This window comes from Pleurodeles waltl, chromosome 8 (genome assembly GCF_031143425.1).
Source record: "Pleurodeles waltl isolate 20211129_DDA chromosome 8, aPleWal1.hap1.20221129, whole genome shotgun sequence".
Classification (NCBI taxonomy): Eukaryota; Metazoa; Chordata; class Amphibia; order Caudata; family Salamandridae; genus Pleurodeles; species Pleurodeles waltl.
Genome location: NC_090447.1, coordinates 539,659,299 through 539,679,987, shown reverse-complemented (window position 1 = coordinate 539,679,987; position 20,689 = coordinate 539,659,299). Strand labels below are relative to the sequence as shown.

General features: G+C 44.7%; 1 protein-coding gene across 2 annotated transcripts in view; it reads left to right on the top strand.

Moving 5' to 3' along the window:
• Positions 1-19,650, top strand: part of LANCL3 (LanC like family member 3) — a 396,607-nt gene extending 376,957 nt beyond the window's left edge. For both annotated transcript variants that reach the window (XM_069204602.1, XM_069204604.1), the window contains one exon: positions 17,937-19,650. In XM_069204602.1, coding sequence (XP_069060703.1) covers positions 17,937-18,766 — 830 coding nt within the window. In that variant the 3' untranslated portion in view covers positions 18,767-19,650. The remainder of the gene's footprint in view (positions 1-17,936) is intronic.
• Positions 19,651-20,689: the final 1,039 nt, after the last annotated feature.

The following is a 20,689-nucleotide window of genomic DNA, read 5'->3' as shown; positions in this document are numbered from 1 at the left end:
CCACTAGGCAAGCCACCCCCAAGAGAGTTCGGTCTGATCTTCGTATTCCAACATCTCCCATGATCCCCAGTAGGAGTGGCAACGGAGCCCTCTCTATCTCTTCCTGTAAGACCCCAGGGACCTCCCGAACAACCGCTCTCCAGTAGGTCGCTATGACTGGACATGTCCATATCATGTGGAAGAAGTCGGCCTCTGGATTCATACATCGGGGGCAGTCGGCTGTGGACCAAAGGCCCGCTCTGTGCAATTTAGTGGGTGTAAGATATGCAGTGTGAAGGTAGAGGGTCTGAATCAGTCGGAATCGAGTAGCCATTGTTAGAGATCATGGGGCCATCAGTGCCTCAGTCCAGTCCTCCTCCTCCATGGGATCCACCCATTCCTCCCATCTCTGGCGAAGTCCCTCCCGGGAACCGGCAGTGTTGGCAATCAGGGCGCGGTAAATCTGGGAAACTCCACCTCTGCCCAGGTTCCCCATCAGGACCTTTGCCTCCATAGGGCTATGCTCAGGTATATTGTCCCCTGCTCGGGCGTGTACTAGTAGGGTGTGGCGAAGCTGAAGATATTTGTGAAACTGCGTCCTATTTAATGAGAAGAGTGTCTGGAGTTCCTCAAAGGACAGCATGTGTGACCCCCCCCCAATCATCGCCCAGAGTGGAGATACCTATGCTGTCCCACCCCTGGAATCCCTCCAGGCCAGCAACCTCTGTCAAGTGTTTCCTGTGCCATAGCGGGGTTTGGTGGGTGAGGGGCCCCCACCATCCCAACGCTTTCTGGGCTGCTCGCCATCCCAGCAATATCACTCTGGTCACATCTGGGATGTCTCAGGAGATCGGACCACCGTACAGGGCGTCAAAGATCCGTGGATAGCTTAGTGTCTGGAGTTCCAATAGGAATGCCGGGTCCGTCCATCCACCGGCCATCCAGTCGTTGACCACAAGCAGGTGCATCGCGAGGTGGCAATAATAGATATCCGACATACCCAACCCCCATCGTAAACGTCTCTTTGGCAAGTTTTGAGTGCTAGTCTGGGGCGGGTGCCGCTCCATAAGAATTGGCGTGCCGTCGTGTCCATCTCCCTGAACCATCTCATGGGGATAGGGTGCTGCAAATTTTGCATTAAATAGAGGAGTCTGGGTAGGATCATCATTTTGTAGAGTGCTATTCTTCCAAGCCAGTTGAGGGGAAGGGTCCTCCAACGCTGGAGGTCGTTCTTAATTCTTCTAGTAAGTGGTGTAACGTTAAGCTCCCATGTTAGCTCAGGGAGCAGTGAGACTTGTACTCCCAGATATTTAAAACTGTTTCTTCGAACTGGGATATTTTGTTGCCAGTCAAAATAGTCTCTGGAGTGGTGCAGGGAGACCAACAGAGATTTACTAGGATTTAGAATCAGTCCTGAGGCCTCCGAGAAGAGGCTCAGGATTTGCAGGATGCGAGGGCCGCTTTTGGCCGGGTTAGAGATATACAGAAGGGCATCGTCCGCATACAGCGCCACGCGGTCCTCAGGGCCAGCGGGCCAGGACCAACCTTCGATCAGGGGATCCTCTCGTAGCAACTTAGCCAGGGGTTCTATTGTTAGCACGAAGAGTAGGGGGGATAACGGGCATCCCTGTCGGGTGCCAGGACCAATGGGGAACGGGTCGGAGACCACTCCGTTCACTTGGACCCGGGCAGTCGGAATCTAGGCCCAAGTCCGTTCCCTTGCAGGACGCAGTCGAGGTAGGACCAGTCTACTGTATCAAAGGCTTTTTCAAAGTCGAGCAAGAGTAGAGCCAAGGGGGAATGAGACAGGGTCCTGCGATGCGTCAAGGCCAGGTGTAGACATCTAATGCAATGTCTAGTGCTACGCGAGGGCATGAAGCCGCATTGGTCAGGGTGTATTAACAAGGGCATTACTTCTCTCAGCCTGGAGGCAAGAATTGAGGACAGCACTTTTATCTCAGTGTTTAAAAGCAAAATGGGCCGATACGCCGAACAATGTCGCGCTGGGTGTTGGGTCTGAGAGATCACTACAAATTGTTGCCTGGTCGATTCCAGAGGGGAAACAGCCCTGTCTCTCCGCTTCCTCATACATACTGAGCAGGTGGGGACCCAATATATCGGCACATCTACTGTATAACTCTGCTGGGAATCCATCTGGCCCTGGGGTCTTACCCGACGCCAAGTTGGCAATTGCCTCAGTGATTTCCGCAAGGCTGATAGCCTCGTCCAGGCTATCCCTTGTCGTTTGGGAGACTCTGGGGAGAGTGATATCGTTTAGAAGAGGGGATTCTCTTTCAACAGGAGGCTGGGGGTGCTCCGCGTATAGACATGCATAATAGGAGGCAAAGCTCTGTGCAATTTCATTGGGTGTCCTAGAGAGAGCGCCCGAGTCCTCCATGATTTCGGGTGGCCAGCCAGTGCAAAAGCTTCCCATTTTTATCCCCCCAGCCATACACTCGGGCTGCTGATGCTCTCCAAATGTGCTTTGCTGATTTTAACACTAGGTGTTTGATTTCATCTCTGAAAATGGTGAGCTGCCTCAAGCTAGAGGCTGACGCGGAGGTCATTTGCTGGCTCTCCAGGCATAACGCTCTAGCTTCCAGTTCTGACACTCGCAAATTACGAGTGCACTCGCGCGAGCGAAGGAGATATTTAGCACGTCCTCTAAGAGTAGCTTTGCATGCAGCCCACGCTATGCCTGGAGACTGAACCGATCCCGGGTTCTGTTCAAAGTATTGAACAAGATGATCTCTAACCTCAAGAGTGTAGCCGTTATCCTGCAGATACCAAGCATTCAGACACCACACCGGGCGACTGGTGGGGTCCACACCACCCAGCCGGATCCGCACTGGCACGTGGTCTTAGACTCCACGCGGCAGTATGTCCGCCCCAGTGACGTAAACGATGTTTAGGCCGGGCATAAACACAATATCTATTCTGGCATGCGTCTGGTGGGCGGCTGACGTGTGTGTGTATTGACGCTTCCTAGGGTGCCAGGTTCTCCAAACCTCGCATAAGCCAAGGCTCTCAGTCCAGTCACCGAGGAGCGAAACACGGCCAGATCTGCTAGCAGTAACGCTACCGGAGCGTCCAATTTGGGATCAAGAACAGCGTTAAAGTCCCCTCCTATTAGCGTGGTACCCTGAGGGAGTCCCGCCACCACCTGACAGAGTGCAAGTAGGAAGGTATCAAGTCTAGCTGGGGGAGCATATGCACATACAAGATTGAACGGTAAACCGTGGAGCGACCCCGTGAATGCTACAAATCTGCCCTGCGGGTCGGAGTGCATGGCTGTAATCGCCATGGGTAGTGAACGGTGGAGTAGAATGGCAACCCCTTTAGGGCCTCTGGAGAAGCCCGCGTGAAAGACTCTATCAAATCCCCCTTGTGCTAACATGGGCACCTAGACCCAAGGAGATGGGTTTCTTGTAGTAGGACCACCAAGGGGGAGTACCTGCGGAGAATATTAAATACTGTGGACCTCTTGATCTTATCTAACAGACCGTTCACGCTCCAGGAGATGACCTGTGTCAGTGAGGGACAGGCGTGGGCTGCGTGGATATCATAGATTGTCGAGCATCTGTCAGGAGGTGTAGGGACAACCGTTTCAAATTTAACAATAAAATACTAAAACAACAAAGGAAACTTATTAAAACACTTCTATAAAACCCCATTTCAAGCTTCACACCCCCCAACCGCCCCCCACCCCATACTTCTACCCAGGAGGCATCTATCATCCAATTACCCAACCAAAACAACACAGTCAGAAGGACTGTCGTTGGAGTGGAGTGGTGGACCCCTCCATTCAATCGGATCATCTGCAATCAACAATCGGAAATCAAGCCATATGTGACCAGCAACAAAGAGACGATAAGATGCGAATTAGGCTTCTCCCTGGGTCCGCGGGTAGGAACACCAGGCGGCGCCAGCCAATCTCCGTGCACCCCGATGTGGGCCGAGTGTCTCATGTCAGCCGAGCGCCGGGGACTGACTCAGACGGTCGTCATCTGCGGCCCATGTCGTGTCTCGGGCCTCCGGGGTCCCAGCAGGGACCTCTTTCATCTGAGAACTGGGGTCCTGAGCCGCCTCTCCGTCTAAGGGGTTGTCAGAGCCCCCTCGCCTCCCTCGCCGAGACCTTGTACGTCTCCGGCTCCTCTCAGGTCCCGTCAGGGGGGGGCCCTCCTCTGGAAGATCTCCCCATCGGTCCAAGGGGTCCCCTCCGAGCCCCAGCGCCCCCCTCGGTCAGCCAGTCCCACGCCTCCTCGGGGGATTCAAAGAAATACGCCTTTCCTGCCATAAGGACTTTAAGCCGTGCCGGGAAGAGGAACATGTATGAAAGCTGCATCGCTCTAAGTTTTTGCTTAACCTGTTCATATGACCGGCGACGTACTACATGTATGTTACCCCTGAGGTAGGCCCAATGCAGCCCAATGGGCAGGGTGCAGTCTATTTAAAGGGTAGGACATGTATTGGTCTGTTTTACATGTCCTGATAGTGAAATATTGCTAAATGTGTTTTTCACGATTGCAAGGCCTAGCTCTCCCATAGGTTAACATAGGGTTTGCCTTGAAATATGTTTTAGGTGTAATTTCCCATTGTCAGCAGATAGCAATATGGAGCTTGGGGTCTAATAACAATTTAAAAATGAATCTTTTGGTGAAGTTGGTTTTTAAATCGTACGTTTGAAAATGGCACTTTTAGAAAGTGGGCATTTTCTTGCCTAACCATTCTGTGTCTCTGCCTGCTTGTGGAATACATGTCTGGCCTAGGATGAAAGTTGGGCTGTTTGTGAATTCACTCTAGCCAGTCACACAGAAGGAGCTGAGGTGTGTCTTGTATATCCTGATGGGTCTTCCTGGGCTAGAGTGGTGTGGGGAGCTGACCCTTGCACTTGAATAGGGCTGTGTCTGTCCTTACACAAATCAGTCTCCAACCCTCTGGAGTGTCTCTGTGGCCCGGACAGAGAGCGACAGGGTCTTGTGCAATACAAAAACTTTCATTTGAAGTTTGCCTACTTCAAAGGCAGAAATTAGTTTGAGTATTGGGTCTCTCAGACCACAATTTCATAACACTTCTGGACTGAGGGCATTCAGCCCGAAAGAAAAGATGGATGCTGTAGGAGGAACTGTCTCTCTGCCTGTTGCTTTGTTGTGCTGGACTGCTGCTTGCTGCTTCTGTCCTGGGGTGAAAGGAATGGACTTTGCTTTCTACATCCTGCTTTTCAAGGCTCTCCAAGGGCTTGAAATGAGCTTGCCTCCTGCTGAGAAGTCTCAGGGACATCAAAGACTTCATCTGCCAGTGCCTGGAGTCTTCTGCTGAGAGTCCTGACTCACCAAGTGTGCAAAATCCAGTACCTGGGCCCTTAGAAGTGGAAACTGGTGACCTGATGAAGAAAATCCATGCATCGGACCACCATGACTGAATATCAACGCATCGTTGGGCGTGTAGCAGAAGAATCGTCACTGCGCCTGCCTTGCGGTGGAAGGATCGACACAGCACCTGTAGGACCGATGCAGCGCCTGTTTCATTGTGGCTCTATCATCCTGTGCGTCTGGATTTTCCCACACACTATGCCTGGGTGTCATTTTCGCATCAACCCCACACCACAGCAAGGAACTGAGGCTGCACGACCAGAAGGCCATGCATCATCTCTCCTACAGGGAGAGAACCAACACATTACCTCCCCTGCCAGTAAGGAACCAACACATAAGATTCCCTGCTAGTAAGAGACCGATGCACCAGCTCTCCTGTGAGGAGAGAATTTATGAATCACCTCCCATGTCAGTAAGGAACTGGCGCATCACCTCCCCTGTACATTAAAGAACCGGCACATCACTTTGTTTTGTGGTGCCTCACCTCCTATGCGGCCCGCATCGTCTTTGTTTTTGATGCATCCCAAGTAGTGTATTTTAAAAAAAGGCAACCATTGATTCCTCTGGATTACAACTCTTTGCATCTTTTTAAAAGTGATATCTTTGCTTGTGTATGTTGGATTTTTGTCGTTTTATTCTTGTTTAACTCAGATAAATATTGGCTATCTTTCTGAACTGGTGTGGAGTACTTTGGTGTGTTGTCTCTGTATTACTGTGTGTATGAGAGTGTACAAATACTTTACACATTGCCTTTGAGATAAGCCTTACTGCCCATGCCAAGCTACCAAGGGAGAGAGCAGGGGTTATCTTAGTTGTGTGGCTTCCTTACCCTGACTAGAGTGAGGGTCCCTACTTGGACAGGGTGCAAACCACTGCCATCTACATTCCCCATTTCTAACAGTCCTGAAGCTTCAGTGTGCCTGCTGTAATTAGATTTGGGGAGCTGGGGAAAGTGACAGGCACCAGTAGCAGCCCTAGGCTTTCAAAACCGGCCTCCAGCCCACCAGTGATATGCGTGATTGCCAGTCATGTCCTGTTAATAGTAGGAGAGTTGTGTTCCCAACAGTGAAACTTGGTAACCCGGTTGATGGTTGGAATATGTGGGGGGCAGTCTGGTTCAAATGTGGTAATAAATATAGTATGTTGTTTCTTTAATGTGCCTCTTGGAATTATATTTTTTTGGAAACATGACATTACATTCTTGAATGGTGAAAAAAAACAAGAATATGTTTTACTTTTACCGCTCCTATTTGTTTTTAAAAAGTGAAAACTTACATTAACTTTTTGAGTGTGTCGGATGACTGGGAGAAGTCAGGTGGCGCAGTGCTCATGTGAGTCGAACAGCTCCCAGCCCTCCACGCACATGGCACTGGAAATCCCTCTGGTGCGGGCACCAGAGGGATTTCCTGCACAAAGAAACAGCCTCGGAAGCTGGAGGAGAGCTTCCCCAGCTTTGGAGGCTCTTTCTTCATTGTCAGTGAAAAGACAATCAGCGCGCTTGGTGCACTGACATCATTTCACTAATAACTAAAGTGAAATGAGCTGATTGGCTCATTTCACTTTTACTTCCTCTGCACTCAGGGGACTATCTCAGTGCCCCTAGCACTGAGACAGACAGGACAGACAGGAGAGGTGTCAATGGAAAGGGGAGGATCTCCCCATTCCAACAGTACCCCTCCCTACTGAATCCTCAGGAGGGCTATCCCCAAGCAGAGATCCATCAACTAGACACCAGGGAGGGGGAAGTGGCCCCTTGAGCAAGGGCTTTTGCTACCCACAGACGCTTTTATCTGGAGCACATTTTCCCTATTTTTCTCAAAAAACTCAAAATGTTGCTATAGTTTGACTATTTTCTCAGTCCCTTCCAGGGGAATCCACAAACCCTGCTCACCTTCATAATCCCCATGATATTGAAATAAAGGACACAAATGTGGCATAGATAGCTTATGTGAATAAAAGGTTATGAAGGTCTAAGACCAAACTACCCCAAATAGCCAAAAAAGGGCTCAGCACTTAGGGAGAAAAGGCCTAGCAACGAAAGGGTTTCAAAATAGGTTAAATTAAACAGAGAATGAATGAGAAAGGAGCTCGCCAGCTATCCTCTAAAATGGCATCAGAAAATGTGTGCCAAGTGTTTCAGTCATGGTCAAGGTAGGTGACACCTTTCACTATAACCTAAAGTTAAATATGGTGGCATCTAGAGAACAGCAGAATAGTGATATACTGCAGCACGTCAGTCATAGAATTCATATTGTTTTAAACGTGACAAACCATTGAGAAAGAAAACTATTGATATTTATATCGGCCATTTATGTAGTACAAATAAAAACAATAAGCTGAACTACATCTTTAAGCTTAAATAATATGTGTTATTGAGACCCATATCTAGTCCCAACATGTCCTATTTTAATTGACTGCTAGCTGGGGGAAAGGTGAGCGGAGAATGCAGGATCATGTCTATACCAGTGCTTTGAAGATTTTGGATAACATCAAACGTTTTGAGAGTATTTCTCTGTAGTCCTGCATGTTGCAAGGAGATTTGAAGGTCAACTTGTCATCAAAGAGAAGCCTCAAACAGCCTCCCGTCTGAGTTTGCAGGAGAGGCTCAAGAAGTGCAGGGGTGGAATGGCAAAGGAGGATTGGACCCGGGACACTTACCGGAATCCAGCAGCTCAGAGTGACTGTGCTGTGCTGGTGCTAAAGATGGGGTGGGACTTTGTCCCCCAGCCTGCACTTAGATCCCGCTTGTTTCTCCTTCACTCCTGGGGGCATTTCACCAGTACATAAGTGGCACCCAATCCCCACGGTGCGGGATGAGCTGTTTTCAGAGTGACTGTGCTGGTGCTAAAGCTGGGGTGGGACTTCGTCTCCCAGTCTGCACTTGGATACGGCTGGTTTTCCCTTCACACCTGGGGGCATTTTACCAGTACTTAAGTGATGCCCAAGTACCGTGGCGTGGGACATGCCCGGACTCATGCCTGGGTGAAGCCTGGGCCAAGAGTCGGCCCGTCTGTGCCCATCTGCTGCCGATCAAGGCTGGGCTGGGCCACCCCCCTTCATCCTTGGGGTTTATGGCTGGCAGACTTTATCCGCTGTCTCATAAAGCATAACCCCTCTGGGTGCCCTCTAGTCTGAATACCAATGTGTGTTGAGGACAGGGGGACCTCTGCGGTTCTCAAACTCGATGGTGAATGAAACCGAAAATAAACCTAAAACAATTTGACTCTGCCCGTGTAGGCAGCCTCCACAAATTGTCAGCAGGTACACAGGTGAGAAATGGAGAAAAGTAAAGGGAGCCATGCTTCTGCTTGTGCTAATAAGTGGGGAACCAGCACTTAATCTATCACTAGTTACCTAACATCTGTCATGGGGGCAATTGAATCAGAGAGTGATCGAGTGGAGGACAGTATGGATTCTAAGTTGAAAAAACCTGTCCTGCCTGCTCTTAAAGATGACACTTCTGTAAGCATAAAGTCTGTGGCGGCTGACCCCATTGAACACATGCCGGCACCCCATTGAACACACGCTGGCAGTGCTTCCAAGCCAGACTGTGCCAGGCTGCTCAAATTGTGCCCAATCACCCTTTTTGCCCAAAATGTCTTTGCAGGAATTGGGTCTGCAAAACCCATGTGTTACCCAAGACTCCCAAGGAGCTGAGGGTATCGACCTATTGTCAAATTCAGACAGTGCCCCCTCAAAAAGAAGGAGACAAGAGGCAGTTAGGACTGAATCCATAAACCTTAACAATGTGAAGTCTACATCTGTGCTCCTAGGTAAACCAGGTGTAAATGGGAAAAAAGTGTGGGGAAAAATTTGGTTAAAAAGCCTTTTACTACTAAACCTGATATGAGAACATTCATTTCAAATTGTTCTGCCAGGCTGGACCAGCTTGATAATTGTTTTAAAAACATTTTGCAGCTCTGTGCCTCAGTTATGTTGAAATTAACTGCCATGGAAGGAAAACTAGATCTTATTCAATTGCCCAGAAAAAGTCTGATGATGGATAGTCTGCTTCAGTTAATGCAAAAACGTCACGAGCTCCCTGACCAGTCAATTAGCTCAAATACAAGTACCCAGCCTCCCAAGTCTAACCTCGCCAACACATCAAAGGGAAGGAAATATGAGTCTGCATTCATCATCCTGTGCCAGACAAGCTTTGGCTACCTCAAACGTGCAAAGAAGCCAGCCATCCCACTGTGCCCAAGGGCACCAGCAACCCTTCTGAAACCAGGAGCTTCATAAGAGGGATTCAGAGTCCTCTTATTGCCCAAGCCAAGATAAACTAACCAGTTCCCGTCCACATATTCCACAGGAATGCACGCCTTATAGAATTGTGCTTGAAAATGTACCCCAATTTGAGCATCGGCTGCCCAAGGCGACAATACCAGCGAAAGACTAGGTGGATGATTTCTCTAAAATCTTCTCCTCAGACGCCCCAATGAATACCTTGGTTCTGCACTGCATAAATACTTAAGAGTTGGGTATTACTCTAACCCTTAGCAGGTGAATTGAGGTTTCAGACGTTGCTCTAGCCATTTTGAGTAGCCATTCAAACAAGGCCCTCAGCCTGATAGAATTCCCCTTGATCTCTGTAAAGCCCACTTTCAATTCCGGGCTCCCCTTTTAACAAATGTAATTAGATGTGCCATTGTTGGCCCTCTAGTCGGAACTTGACCTTTTTAAAAGGGGGACAAGAGCCAACCAACTTGCTATCGTCCAATCTCCCTGCTTCCCGGCTTGCTATCATCCAATCTCCCTGCTTCCCAAAATTTTGGGAAGGGTAGTTCTGGCCGAACTGGAAACTTAGGCAGTCGAGACTAAAGGGCTCTCAGATGTCCAATTCGGTTTCAACCCAGTCTAGACATGACAGAACAATCCCTAAATCTATCCCTGGTTGTCCAAAAGTACACAAAGGCAAAGAAAACTTGTGCCCATCTTGCCTTTTTGGACATGACATCCCCAACTAAGGCACAGCAAGGGATTGATGCCGGTATAATCATCCTGCTCCATAGACTTCGTGCCCATACTACTGCAAAGGTACGATATAGCAAGCAGGGGGATTTAACTGAGGATTTCTCCTCCACGACAGGAGTAAGGCAAGGATGTGACTTAGCACCCTTACTCTTCTTAATTTATATGAATGGGCTAGAGGACTTCCTTTGTAGTAAGGGAAATGACACCCCCAAGATTGGCTCATGTCAAGCCCCCATATTATTCTACGCAGATGATGCAGTTTTAATAACAAGAACTGCAAATGGCCTTCAAACTCTTATAGATGCTTTTAAAAACTTCATGGACCGTCTAGGCTTCAGGACTAACCATACAAAATCCTATATAATGAAATGTGGTCCCAAATTGTCTAAACAAGGAACTGTTTTTAGATTTGCCAAAAGACTAGGACACAAACTGTTAGACCTGACAGCCTTAGGGTGGATCCTTGGATAAGTCTCTGGACACACCATGGATCCAGTATATCGAACTTAGCTTTACCAATATGGGCTACCCACAATATTTCTCCAATCCAGATTCCCTCAGAAAAGTATCACCTGCCACCATTAAAGATCGCTATTACGACCATTTCAATCAGGCTCGCTCTAGTAATAGATATAGAGAGCAGGCTGTTCCTATTGTTAAGTCCCCAGTACAGCCTCCATTGTATTTGCAGTACCTCGTAAATGAGATACAAATTTCTGCTTACTAGGTTTCTTCCGCAACCTATACACTTTCTGGCAGCTTTCACAGTGCAAGGCACCTGGGCCCAAATTTATACTTTTTTAATGCTCATTAGCATCATCATCATCAAAAAACTTAGAAAATACTTTTATACTTTGTAAGTTTGCACCACATTTGCGTCAATAAATGACGCAAATGCGGTTCAAAAATAGTATAAATATGGGCCTTCGTTCCTCTCACTTTCACCGTGCTCTGTGATGGCTCCACGCATCATTGTACAAAGCATTTTGTCTTGTTCTGCACTCTATGTTCCACAGAGATGGAAATTCCTATGACCAGTGCTGAAAGCTTCTGGGTTTAGATCACAGGAGCAGGATTTGATTTGTTTACAGTATTTGGGAAACTTAGACATTGTTTCTGCAATATTAAACTTCATTTTAAGTGCTCTGAAGATTCTTAATAGATACTACATTGTAATACTGTTTTATTTGCCTCCTACTTTCTGGTACCTTTTATGTTTTGAAATTGTATTTAATGTACTCCTTTTTTGTGCAACTTTAATGGCTGGATTAGTCTGAAGAAAGTTTTTTTTTTTGCTGATATGGTATGTGATCCTACATAACATATATATATATATATATATATATAAAGATATATATATATATATATATATATATATATATATATATATATATATATATATACAGATATATATATATATATATATAAAGATGGAGAGTTTTTAGACAGTGAACATTATTTGAAATAGTATCATTCTTTAGAGTATTCAATGGGCTTTGAAGTTTTTTGGAAACGGCATGGGTATTGTTCTGAATCAATATGTACTGAAGTAAAAGATTGTGCCTGCTCAGGACTTCGACTTCAAAGGAGGACTGTACCGCCTGGTGAAGACCAGGGAGCATAGTGAAAAAAGGGCAATTAACGCTTGACAGCAAATCTGTCAACTTTTCTACATTTCGCGGTTTCAACCTTTTTTAACTTCTTAATTCACCCACCTGACAAGAAAAATGCTATGGCCTTTAATTTAAGGATGTCGCCCACTTTTATGTGTATGTTCCCATTTACCTTAATGGGATCGTCGTCTTATACGTTTGACCACACCTGCATTTCTGAGTGAAGAGTTTGATGGGCATGTCACACAGCATGTGGGATATAACACTGTTTTATTGAGCATTTTTTGTTTGTGCTGGTGTCATCTTTTCGCTTATCGATAAACTGGTGGTAAGTAAACTGAACTGTATGCACATGCAGTATAATCAACCCCAAAGCACCCTTAGTAGTTAATGGCCAAAGGTAGATCACATTTGATTAATCATACTTTATAAATATGCAAGCAGATGTACTTATACTCATAACTCATTACTGTGGAACGCAAAATAATACAATAGCAAACAGAACTGCAACTCGTACGAGTGGCCCATAGAACCAACATAATTGCTGTATTTTACTACCCTAGTAGCAGTCAAATGGGCCATTTCCTTGACTGCAACAGACTCAATAACATCCTTGATACGCTACTGCATACAAGTATTTTATAACAACAAGCAGAGAAAGGACGGTGGGCTCTCTTCCTTTGGATTATAGCAGAAGTGTTAGACCTGACAGCGTTAGGGTGGTCATCCCCCAACTTTTTGCCTGCCTCCCTCCACTTTTCTGGCACTGTTTTGGCTGGTTTTAGCACTCTGCGCACTTAACCACTGCTAACCAGTGCTAAAGTGCATATGCCCTCTCTCTTAAATATGATAACACTTGTTCATTCCCAAATGTCATATTTGATTTACTTGTAAGTCCCTAGTAAAGTGTACTACATGTGCGCAGGGCATGTAAATTGAATGCTACTAGTGGGCCTGCAGCACTGATTGTGCCACCCACATAGGTAGCCCCTTAACCATGTCTCAGGCCTGCCATTGCAAGGCCTGTGTGTGTAGTTTTCACTGCCATTTCGACTTGGCATTTAAAAGTACTTGCCAAGCCTTAAACTCCCCTTTTTCTAGATATATGTCACCCCTATGGTAGGCCCTAGGTAACCCATAGGGCAGGGTGCTATGTAGGGAAAAGGCAGGACATGTACCTGTGTGTGTTATATGCCCTGGTAGTGGAAAACGCCTACATTTGTTTTCCACTACTGTGAGACCTGCTCCTTTCATAGGCTAGCATCAGGGCTACCCTCATAAACTGATCAGAAAAGGGGAACCAGGTCATATTTAGTATGGTCAGGATGGTAATGGAAAATCCTGCTTATTGGTGAGGTTGGATTGTATATTAGTATTTTAGAAATGCCAAAAGTGAGCATTTCTCTGCACTTAAAATCCACCTGTGTCTTACAGTCTGTTTCCAATCAACATCTGGGCTGGGCTGGCTGACAGCTTAATTGTGCATTTCACCCAGACAGCCACAAACACAGGGCACTCAGTCACACCTGCGCTCATCTGCATGCTGAATGGGTCTTCCTGGGCTGGAAGGGTGGAGGGCCTGACACTTACATCTCAAAGGCTAGTGTCCTGCCCTCACACAATGGACTACCAAGCCCCCTACTGGGACCCTGGTAGACAGACCTGTACTGAAAGGGGAACTTGTGTACTTCAAAATCACTCTCTGAAGTCTTCCCCACTTCAAAGGCATTTTTGGGTATTAAACGGGGTTTATGACCCCCCCCCCAAATCAGTCACCTCTGGACCTGAACCTGCAACCTATCAAGAGAAACTGCCTAGCTGTCCAAAGGACTCATCTGGACTGCTTTGCTGAGAAGGAATGCTGCCCTGCTGTTGCCCTGCAGCCTTCTGACTTTGCTGAGAAGTGCTCTCCAAGGACTTGGATTGAGCTTGCCTCTTGTTTTCTGAAGTCTTAGGGCCAAAAGGACTTAGGTCCTGATTTATACTTTTTTAGCGCCGCATTTGCTTAATTTTCTTACGCAAAAGCGGCGCAAACCTACAAAATATAATTGTATTTTGTAAGTTTGCGCTGCTTTTGTGTAAAAAAATTATGCAAATGCAGTGCTAAAAAAGTATAAATCAGGCCCTTATCTCTTCAGGAAACTCCTTGTGTGCGGAAAATCGATACACAGCCTGCTGGAAATGAAGCACAGCCCTTTTATGACCTAGACAGCCGAACCAGAACGACGCAGCCCAACTTCCCAAGTGAAGATTCGACGCAGTGACTGCCTTGCAACAGAAAATTTGATGCACAGCCCTATCGGATCGACACCCAGCCGAACCGGAACAACACAGCTGATTCCCTGAGTGGAAAATCAATGCAGAGCCTTCTGTGCGACAGAAAATTCAAGGCATCGCCCTACAGGATCAACGCAATGTTGTGGCTTCTTCCAGCACATCCAGGATTTTCCCGCATCACCTCTAGGTGTCAAAAAGATCCCCGCATCGCAGTGAGGAACCAATACGGTGTGCCAAGAAATGACGAAAAGTCCCTTGCAGCGTGGAAAGAAACAATACATCATCTGTGCCGCATTGGAAATTCTGATGCACACCATATTTTTCCATGTATCTCCTCCTCTGCAGTCTGTGTGTGTGTTATTTTTGATGCAAACCAGGTACTTTGGGTAATCAAGAGACAACTGTTGATTTCTAAGACTTAAGACTCTTTTTAATCTTTCAAAAGTGATATCTCAACATGTGCTCATTGAATCTTTATCATTTTACCTTATTTCAACTAGATAAATATCATATTTTTCTAAACCTGTGTGGTGTATTTTTGTGGTGTTTTCACTGTGTTACTGTATGATTTATTGCACAAAATACTTTACTCATTGCCTTCTAAATTAAGCTTGATGCTCAGTGCCAAGCTACCAGAGTGTGGGCACAGGATAATTTGGATTGTGTGTGACTTACCCTGACTAGGATTGTGGTCCCTACTTGGACAAGGGTGTATACCGCCAACTAGAGGCCAGTCGCTGTTCACGACAACAAGAAGGGGGTGGGCTGCACATGCACAGGGGTGCAAATAAAAATTTTATAAAAACAAAAACACTTACCTCCTCCTCCGTGCGCTGTTCCTCTGTTCCTCGTCGCTCCAGAAGGCAGACACAGGCTCCCAGCCTGCCCTGCGGCCAATCCTGACACTGCTCAAAGCACTCCCCTTGCTGCTCATCACCCCCGTGGTAAAGGTTCTTTATTTTGTTTTTCACTTGTTATGAACAGTGAAGTGCAAAGAGACTGTGCGGAAGCAGTGGAGTCTTCTAGAACTGCTGTGAGCATCTGGTGGCTTGCAGTCCTGGCACTGACATGGGCTAGAGAAACACTTGTGGCACTGTGCTGCTAGTTTGGGATGGGGGAGACACACATGCTTCCCTTTTGTGGTGGTGCAAAGAAAGAGTTGACCCCTAATGGCATTTGGGCACTGTACATTTACATTTCGAAGCCCTTTATATTTTTTTTAAAACAAGATACTTTGCTTGATGCTCAGTAGTCATTTTCACTTAAGACCATACTCAAAAACTTTCTGTGATCCTTCCAACTCTCTAGCTATAAACCCTACCTAGTTCGTTTAGTTGTTCCATTGTATACATTTTGTGTTTATCAAAGTAATAACTGCATTTCTTTTCAACCTTAAAGGTGTTCCAAATTTGAATAGTATAAAAGTTATTAGATACAAAAATTCAAAAAATCATAATATGTAATTTATGTAACACCTTCCCCAGTGGTACCACAGTTTAAAACCATCAAATGTATGCTTATTACAATTATATCCTACTTCTTACCTTTAAAACCATACCAGTACATTAACTGGCTAACATTTAATGCATAGGTTTTTTGATGAACATTGATCCAAAATAGTTACACGATTTGACTATTCCCTGTTGACACTGCATTTTGGTTCTTCAGAAACGAAATGTTAAAGCCTTCTTCAGGAATTCTTAACATAATTTACATTTTTTATTAACAACAGCTTTGTCATCTGTAAACAGGTTAGGAATTATGTGAAAAAAGTAATGAAACATATAAAGCATCACATCATTACATCATGTAAGTGCAAGTCTCTAATTGTACAGTACTTAGACTTCTCCTGCGGAATGGAGAAAAGCTCTGTACATTGAATTCTTATCTGCAATTTAAAACTTTTTAAAAACAAAATTGGAAGAAAGACGGGAATAGTAACCTTAGCTTTTAAGTATCTACCTCACATTGAATTTCAAATGAAGTCTGATTTAGTTTTGAAATATCTTATACACAGTGATTTGTCTGAAAGATAATAGCTATATGGCATAGACATTGTTAATGTTATATATATATATATATATATATATATATATATATATATATATATATAAAATGATGTGCATACATTATGTATACTTAAGGGCAGAGATTATCGCTCTGCACACACATTTTGTGTTTCTGTTGATCCTGTCCCTTGTATTTGCCAAATTGTTAGACTTTCTGCTCTTCACTGCAATGTTTTTTTGTTTGTAAATTTGTATTTTGATGTCAACTAATTTTGCTTTTAAATAATTTATGATTAGTAGCCATGTTATTTCAAAAACTATTTATATTTTGCTACCCGAGCCAATTTAACATTTCACCAATGTGTTATGCCCCCACTATGTAAAATTACACATTATGACTGTTAGATTAGCAGTAGTGAAAAACTTTTGTAGAACATGGGTTTGAATTGTATTGTGAATTTCATTGTGTTGTCAAATTCAAATTCAGCAATGTTTTTTTTTAACTGTGCTGAAGAGGAGACATTGAACTGATATGGCACCATCTACTCAGCGAGTAAATCATGTTTCAATTGTAATTTTTGCCAGTTATTTATAAAAAAAATTTGTTCTTATTTTGTTTTCCTGTAATATTTTTTTCCTACAGCATGTAGTGTCACAATATTTAAAGTTAGCTTTGGACTAACAGTGGCATCTTAGTGTTTGGCTAATGAGACCAGTAGTCTTTCTGGACCTGGAAAATGGGAAGAACCAAATGTGCATTCCATAAAACATGCAATATGTACCCACACTATGTTTATTATAGGTTTGTGGAGCGCGTGTCAGTTAGCAAAGGTCCTTTGGGCACTAGTTTTCTACCTCTATGCTTTCTTCAAACAAAGAGTTGGATTCTGGTGCTTGTAGTCCAATAGGTGTCAAAAGTGCTTCATAATGCAGTTTTTGTCTACTAAAATGATTAATAAAATGGTGTAATAACCTAAGTAATCCTCCAGCTGCCATTCTGTTTGTGAGCAAGCTCTATCACCAGGCAGGATCGGCAGTTCACACGTTAAGTTCTTATCAGCTAGCTGTGTGTGACGAACTAGGTTTGAAAGAAAATAGCAAAGGATTAAAAGTGTAACTTATAAATAAGGACAAGCTACTTTGCTATTCCTGAGCCTCAGACATGGAAAAATCAAGACAATAAGATGCAGTCTAGTTTGTTAAATTTATTACGAGTGCATTATTTCCTAGTGCACTCGTAATACTGCATGTGGGATGTCCGTCACACTTGTGACGGAGCATCCATCCACCAAACTCTAAATCAGGCCCCAGGTTGTTAGATTTAGAGAAAGTAGTCACACATTTACATTTACACTTTACACAATTAATCTCCCTGGGCCTCAATTAATTTTTCTATCTGTCACAATCAATAGGGTCTACAAATAGAGATTAGGCACAATTCCTAAGTACACCTTTTCTTGTGAAGCGTCCCCATAGAACACAGCCTCTGGTGGGCAAGAGCTTTAACCTTGTGTCTCCTGTATCTCAGCTATAGCTCCGACATTGAGTTATGGCCCCATACTCTAAAATATCTGAGGATCCTTTCACATTGACTATATCAGTTTGATCTCTTGTACAGTTTACATCTCTGACGAATCATTCATTGTGTGCATGAGAAAGGCTTCAGCACGTTCAAAGTTCATCTGCACTGACAATGTTTTTTTCCTTTGCAGGGGTCTGCATGACCATCTCTCTGCTTTCCATTGTCTATGGGGCCCTACGCTGCAACATCCTGGCAATTAAGATCAAATATGACGATTACGAGATTAGCGTGAGACCTGTGGCTTACCTGTGCGTATTCCTCTGGAGGAGCCTGGAGATCGCCACTAGAGTCACTGTCCTGGTCCTATTCAGCTCCGTCCTGCAAATCTGGATTCTCCCAGTGGTGCTGGTGAACTTCGTTGTTTTCTTCTTCTACCCCTGGATCCTCTACTGGCAGAGCAAATCCCCTTTCCCTGAGAACTTAGAAAAGGCTCTGTCGAGGTTGGGCACTACAATCGTTCTGTGTCTTTTGACATTCTTGTATGCAGGCATTAACATGTTCTGCTGGTCGGCTGTTCAGTTGAAACTAAATGATCCAGACTTGATTAACAAATCCCAGAACTGGTACAGAATGGCTGTGTATTACATGTTACGGTTTATTGAGAACGCCTTTCTCCTGCTATTGTGGTACATCTTTAAAACTGATGTCTACACATATGTGTGTGCCCCTTTGCTAGTCCTGCAGCTACTGATAGGTTACTGCTTTTCTGTTTTGTTCATGCTTGTGTTCTACCAGTTTTGCCATCCTTGCAAGAAACTTTTTTCTTCCAGCATCTCAGAGGGCTTGTTGGCGTGCTTCAAGTTCCTTTGCTTCATGTGTAAGCCTCTGAATACTTCAGACTCAATAGAAAAAGGGGGCACAAAGTCCTTAAACAATGATGGATGTAATGCCCCAGCCAGTAGCAAAACTAGTGTGTCCCAGAATGAGAATGTCCACAAAGAAGTTGCTGCGAATGCCTGAAGCGAGGAATAGGCATGTTCTCACATTGCAGATGGCATTGCAGCCATCAATAATTAAAACACAGAGGTTACCTGTGTTCTGTACTGTCTGGGTGTTGTTGTTGCCCAGACAACAGCATCTTTATAGAGGCTGCCATTTTGCCAGATATAAAGCAAAGCAGAAACTGCGGTAATGTTTACACAGATCATACAAAGATGGTGACCGACCCCAGTGCAGGTACCAGTACGTTTTCTGTTTTGCATTTTTGGGACAGGTTTACCACACTCAACTGGGTGCTGGTCTGGCATTTAATCCAGTTATCCTTTTTATGGCAAGAGGTGCAATTACTGTCATATTTTGCCTTAGTAATAGCAATGAAGGTTGCAACAAAAATGAAAATTCTCCTTCTGATGAAAGTAAGTTGACCTCAGTGCTTGAATGGTGGGGACTCACAACACTGAAGTTTTAATATCGAACTACACTTTTATAGGTTCTACAGTATCAACCAAGATATTATAAAGGTAAGGAGAGGTCGAGTTACAATAGTAAATCTACCCTTTCCATTGTGAGTTTACCATGACACTATAGTGGTAGTTTATAGTGTGGAGTTGATAAATGTGCAGGTTGAAATTATTGACCTTGACATGGTGGCATGACACCCGTTTTACAGCTTGAAGAGTGAGTACTAAGTATTACTACAAGCAAATCCTATTACTCTGTAAATATTGTGTTAATATTGTTGATCCACAGTGCTTGAGGGCTTATGGGTTACATGAAATGGCATAACTAACCTTGTTTGTTGGCACTACAACACAATGCTGGTAAATATTGAGGCCAACATAGACGCCTTGTTCAGTGCTGTGTATTATGCACTGTCTGCACCCTATTAAAATAAATGATTGTGAGTATTGCGTGTTGAGGAACATTTTGTTGCGCACTGTTCTGCATTTCGGCCTGTAACTTGAAACTGTTTCATATACTTAGATTCTCATGAAAGTGTGAGTAGCCAGGCTTGACAAAGAGCTTAACTGTATAGTCTGCGCTGGCCTCCTTGATTTTGGAAAGAGAACCAATTAATTCCAACACTAACCAACCTGTATTACATAGCTAGTATCATCAGGCCATCTTTTTTAACTAATAATTACCAGAATATGAGCAGTTATCTGGTTGTGGTCAATATGGATAAAACTCTTCAAACTTAGTGCAACTGTTGCAAATAATTTTCCAAACTTCAAAAACATTACATCCTGTCTGAAAATACCGTGGTCAAAGGGCTTCCTGTCTGAAAAAACTCTGATTGCACTTGACCCGCAAAAGCCCTTTAAATGTTTTCCAAAATCCTCGAAACCCTTTCATCTCTAAGAACTCGTACAATCTGTCCTCAGAATAAATGGATGGTGGCTGTCATTATCAACTGTGATGGGAGCTTCTTCTATAATGCCAATCGGCCAAGTAAAAAAATCGATGCTGCAGCTACAATGGAACCCCTTGACTCCTATCAGTATTAATGCTGTGAAGCAGCACACTCTCAGGTCTGTTGACACAAGGTGCTGTATGATAGCATGGGAGTTCTTCAGGTAATCAGACCTCCGACTGTTTACATGTCCTTGCATCCGGGCCACCACTTTGAGTAATTTCCTCTTCATAGAATGAAGACACAGCAGTCTGTGTGGGCATAGGGTCAAATTACAAAAGCACTGATGCGCCACTTTTCTTGCGTTGCCTTGCGTCCCCCTAACGCCACCATGATAGCTCTGTATTTACTATAAAGCACACCGTGGTGCACGTTAGCGGAATAGCATCATCATTTAAGACGCTATTGTTTCGCTTTGCTGGATTAGTGCTGTGGTGCTAGTCCAGCAAAGCACAGGGAGGCCCATAGGTCACTATGAGAACGTCACTTTAACGCCTGCCCTGAGCAGCCGTTAAAAATGACACAAAAAA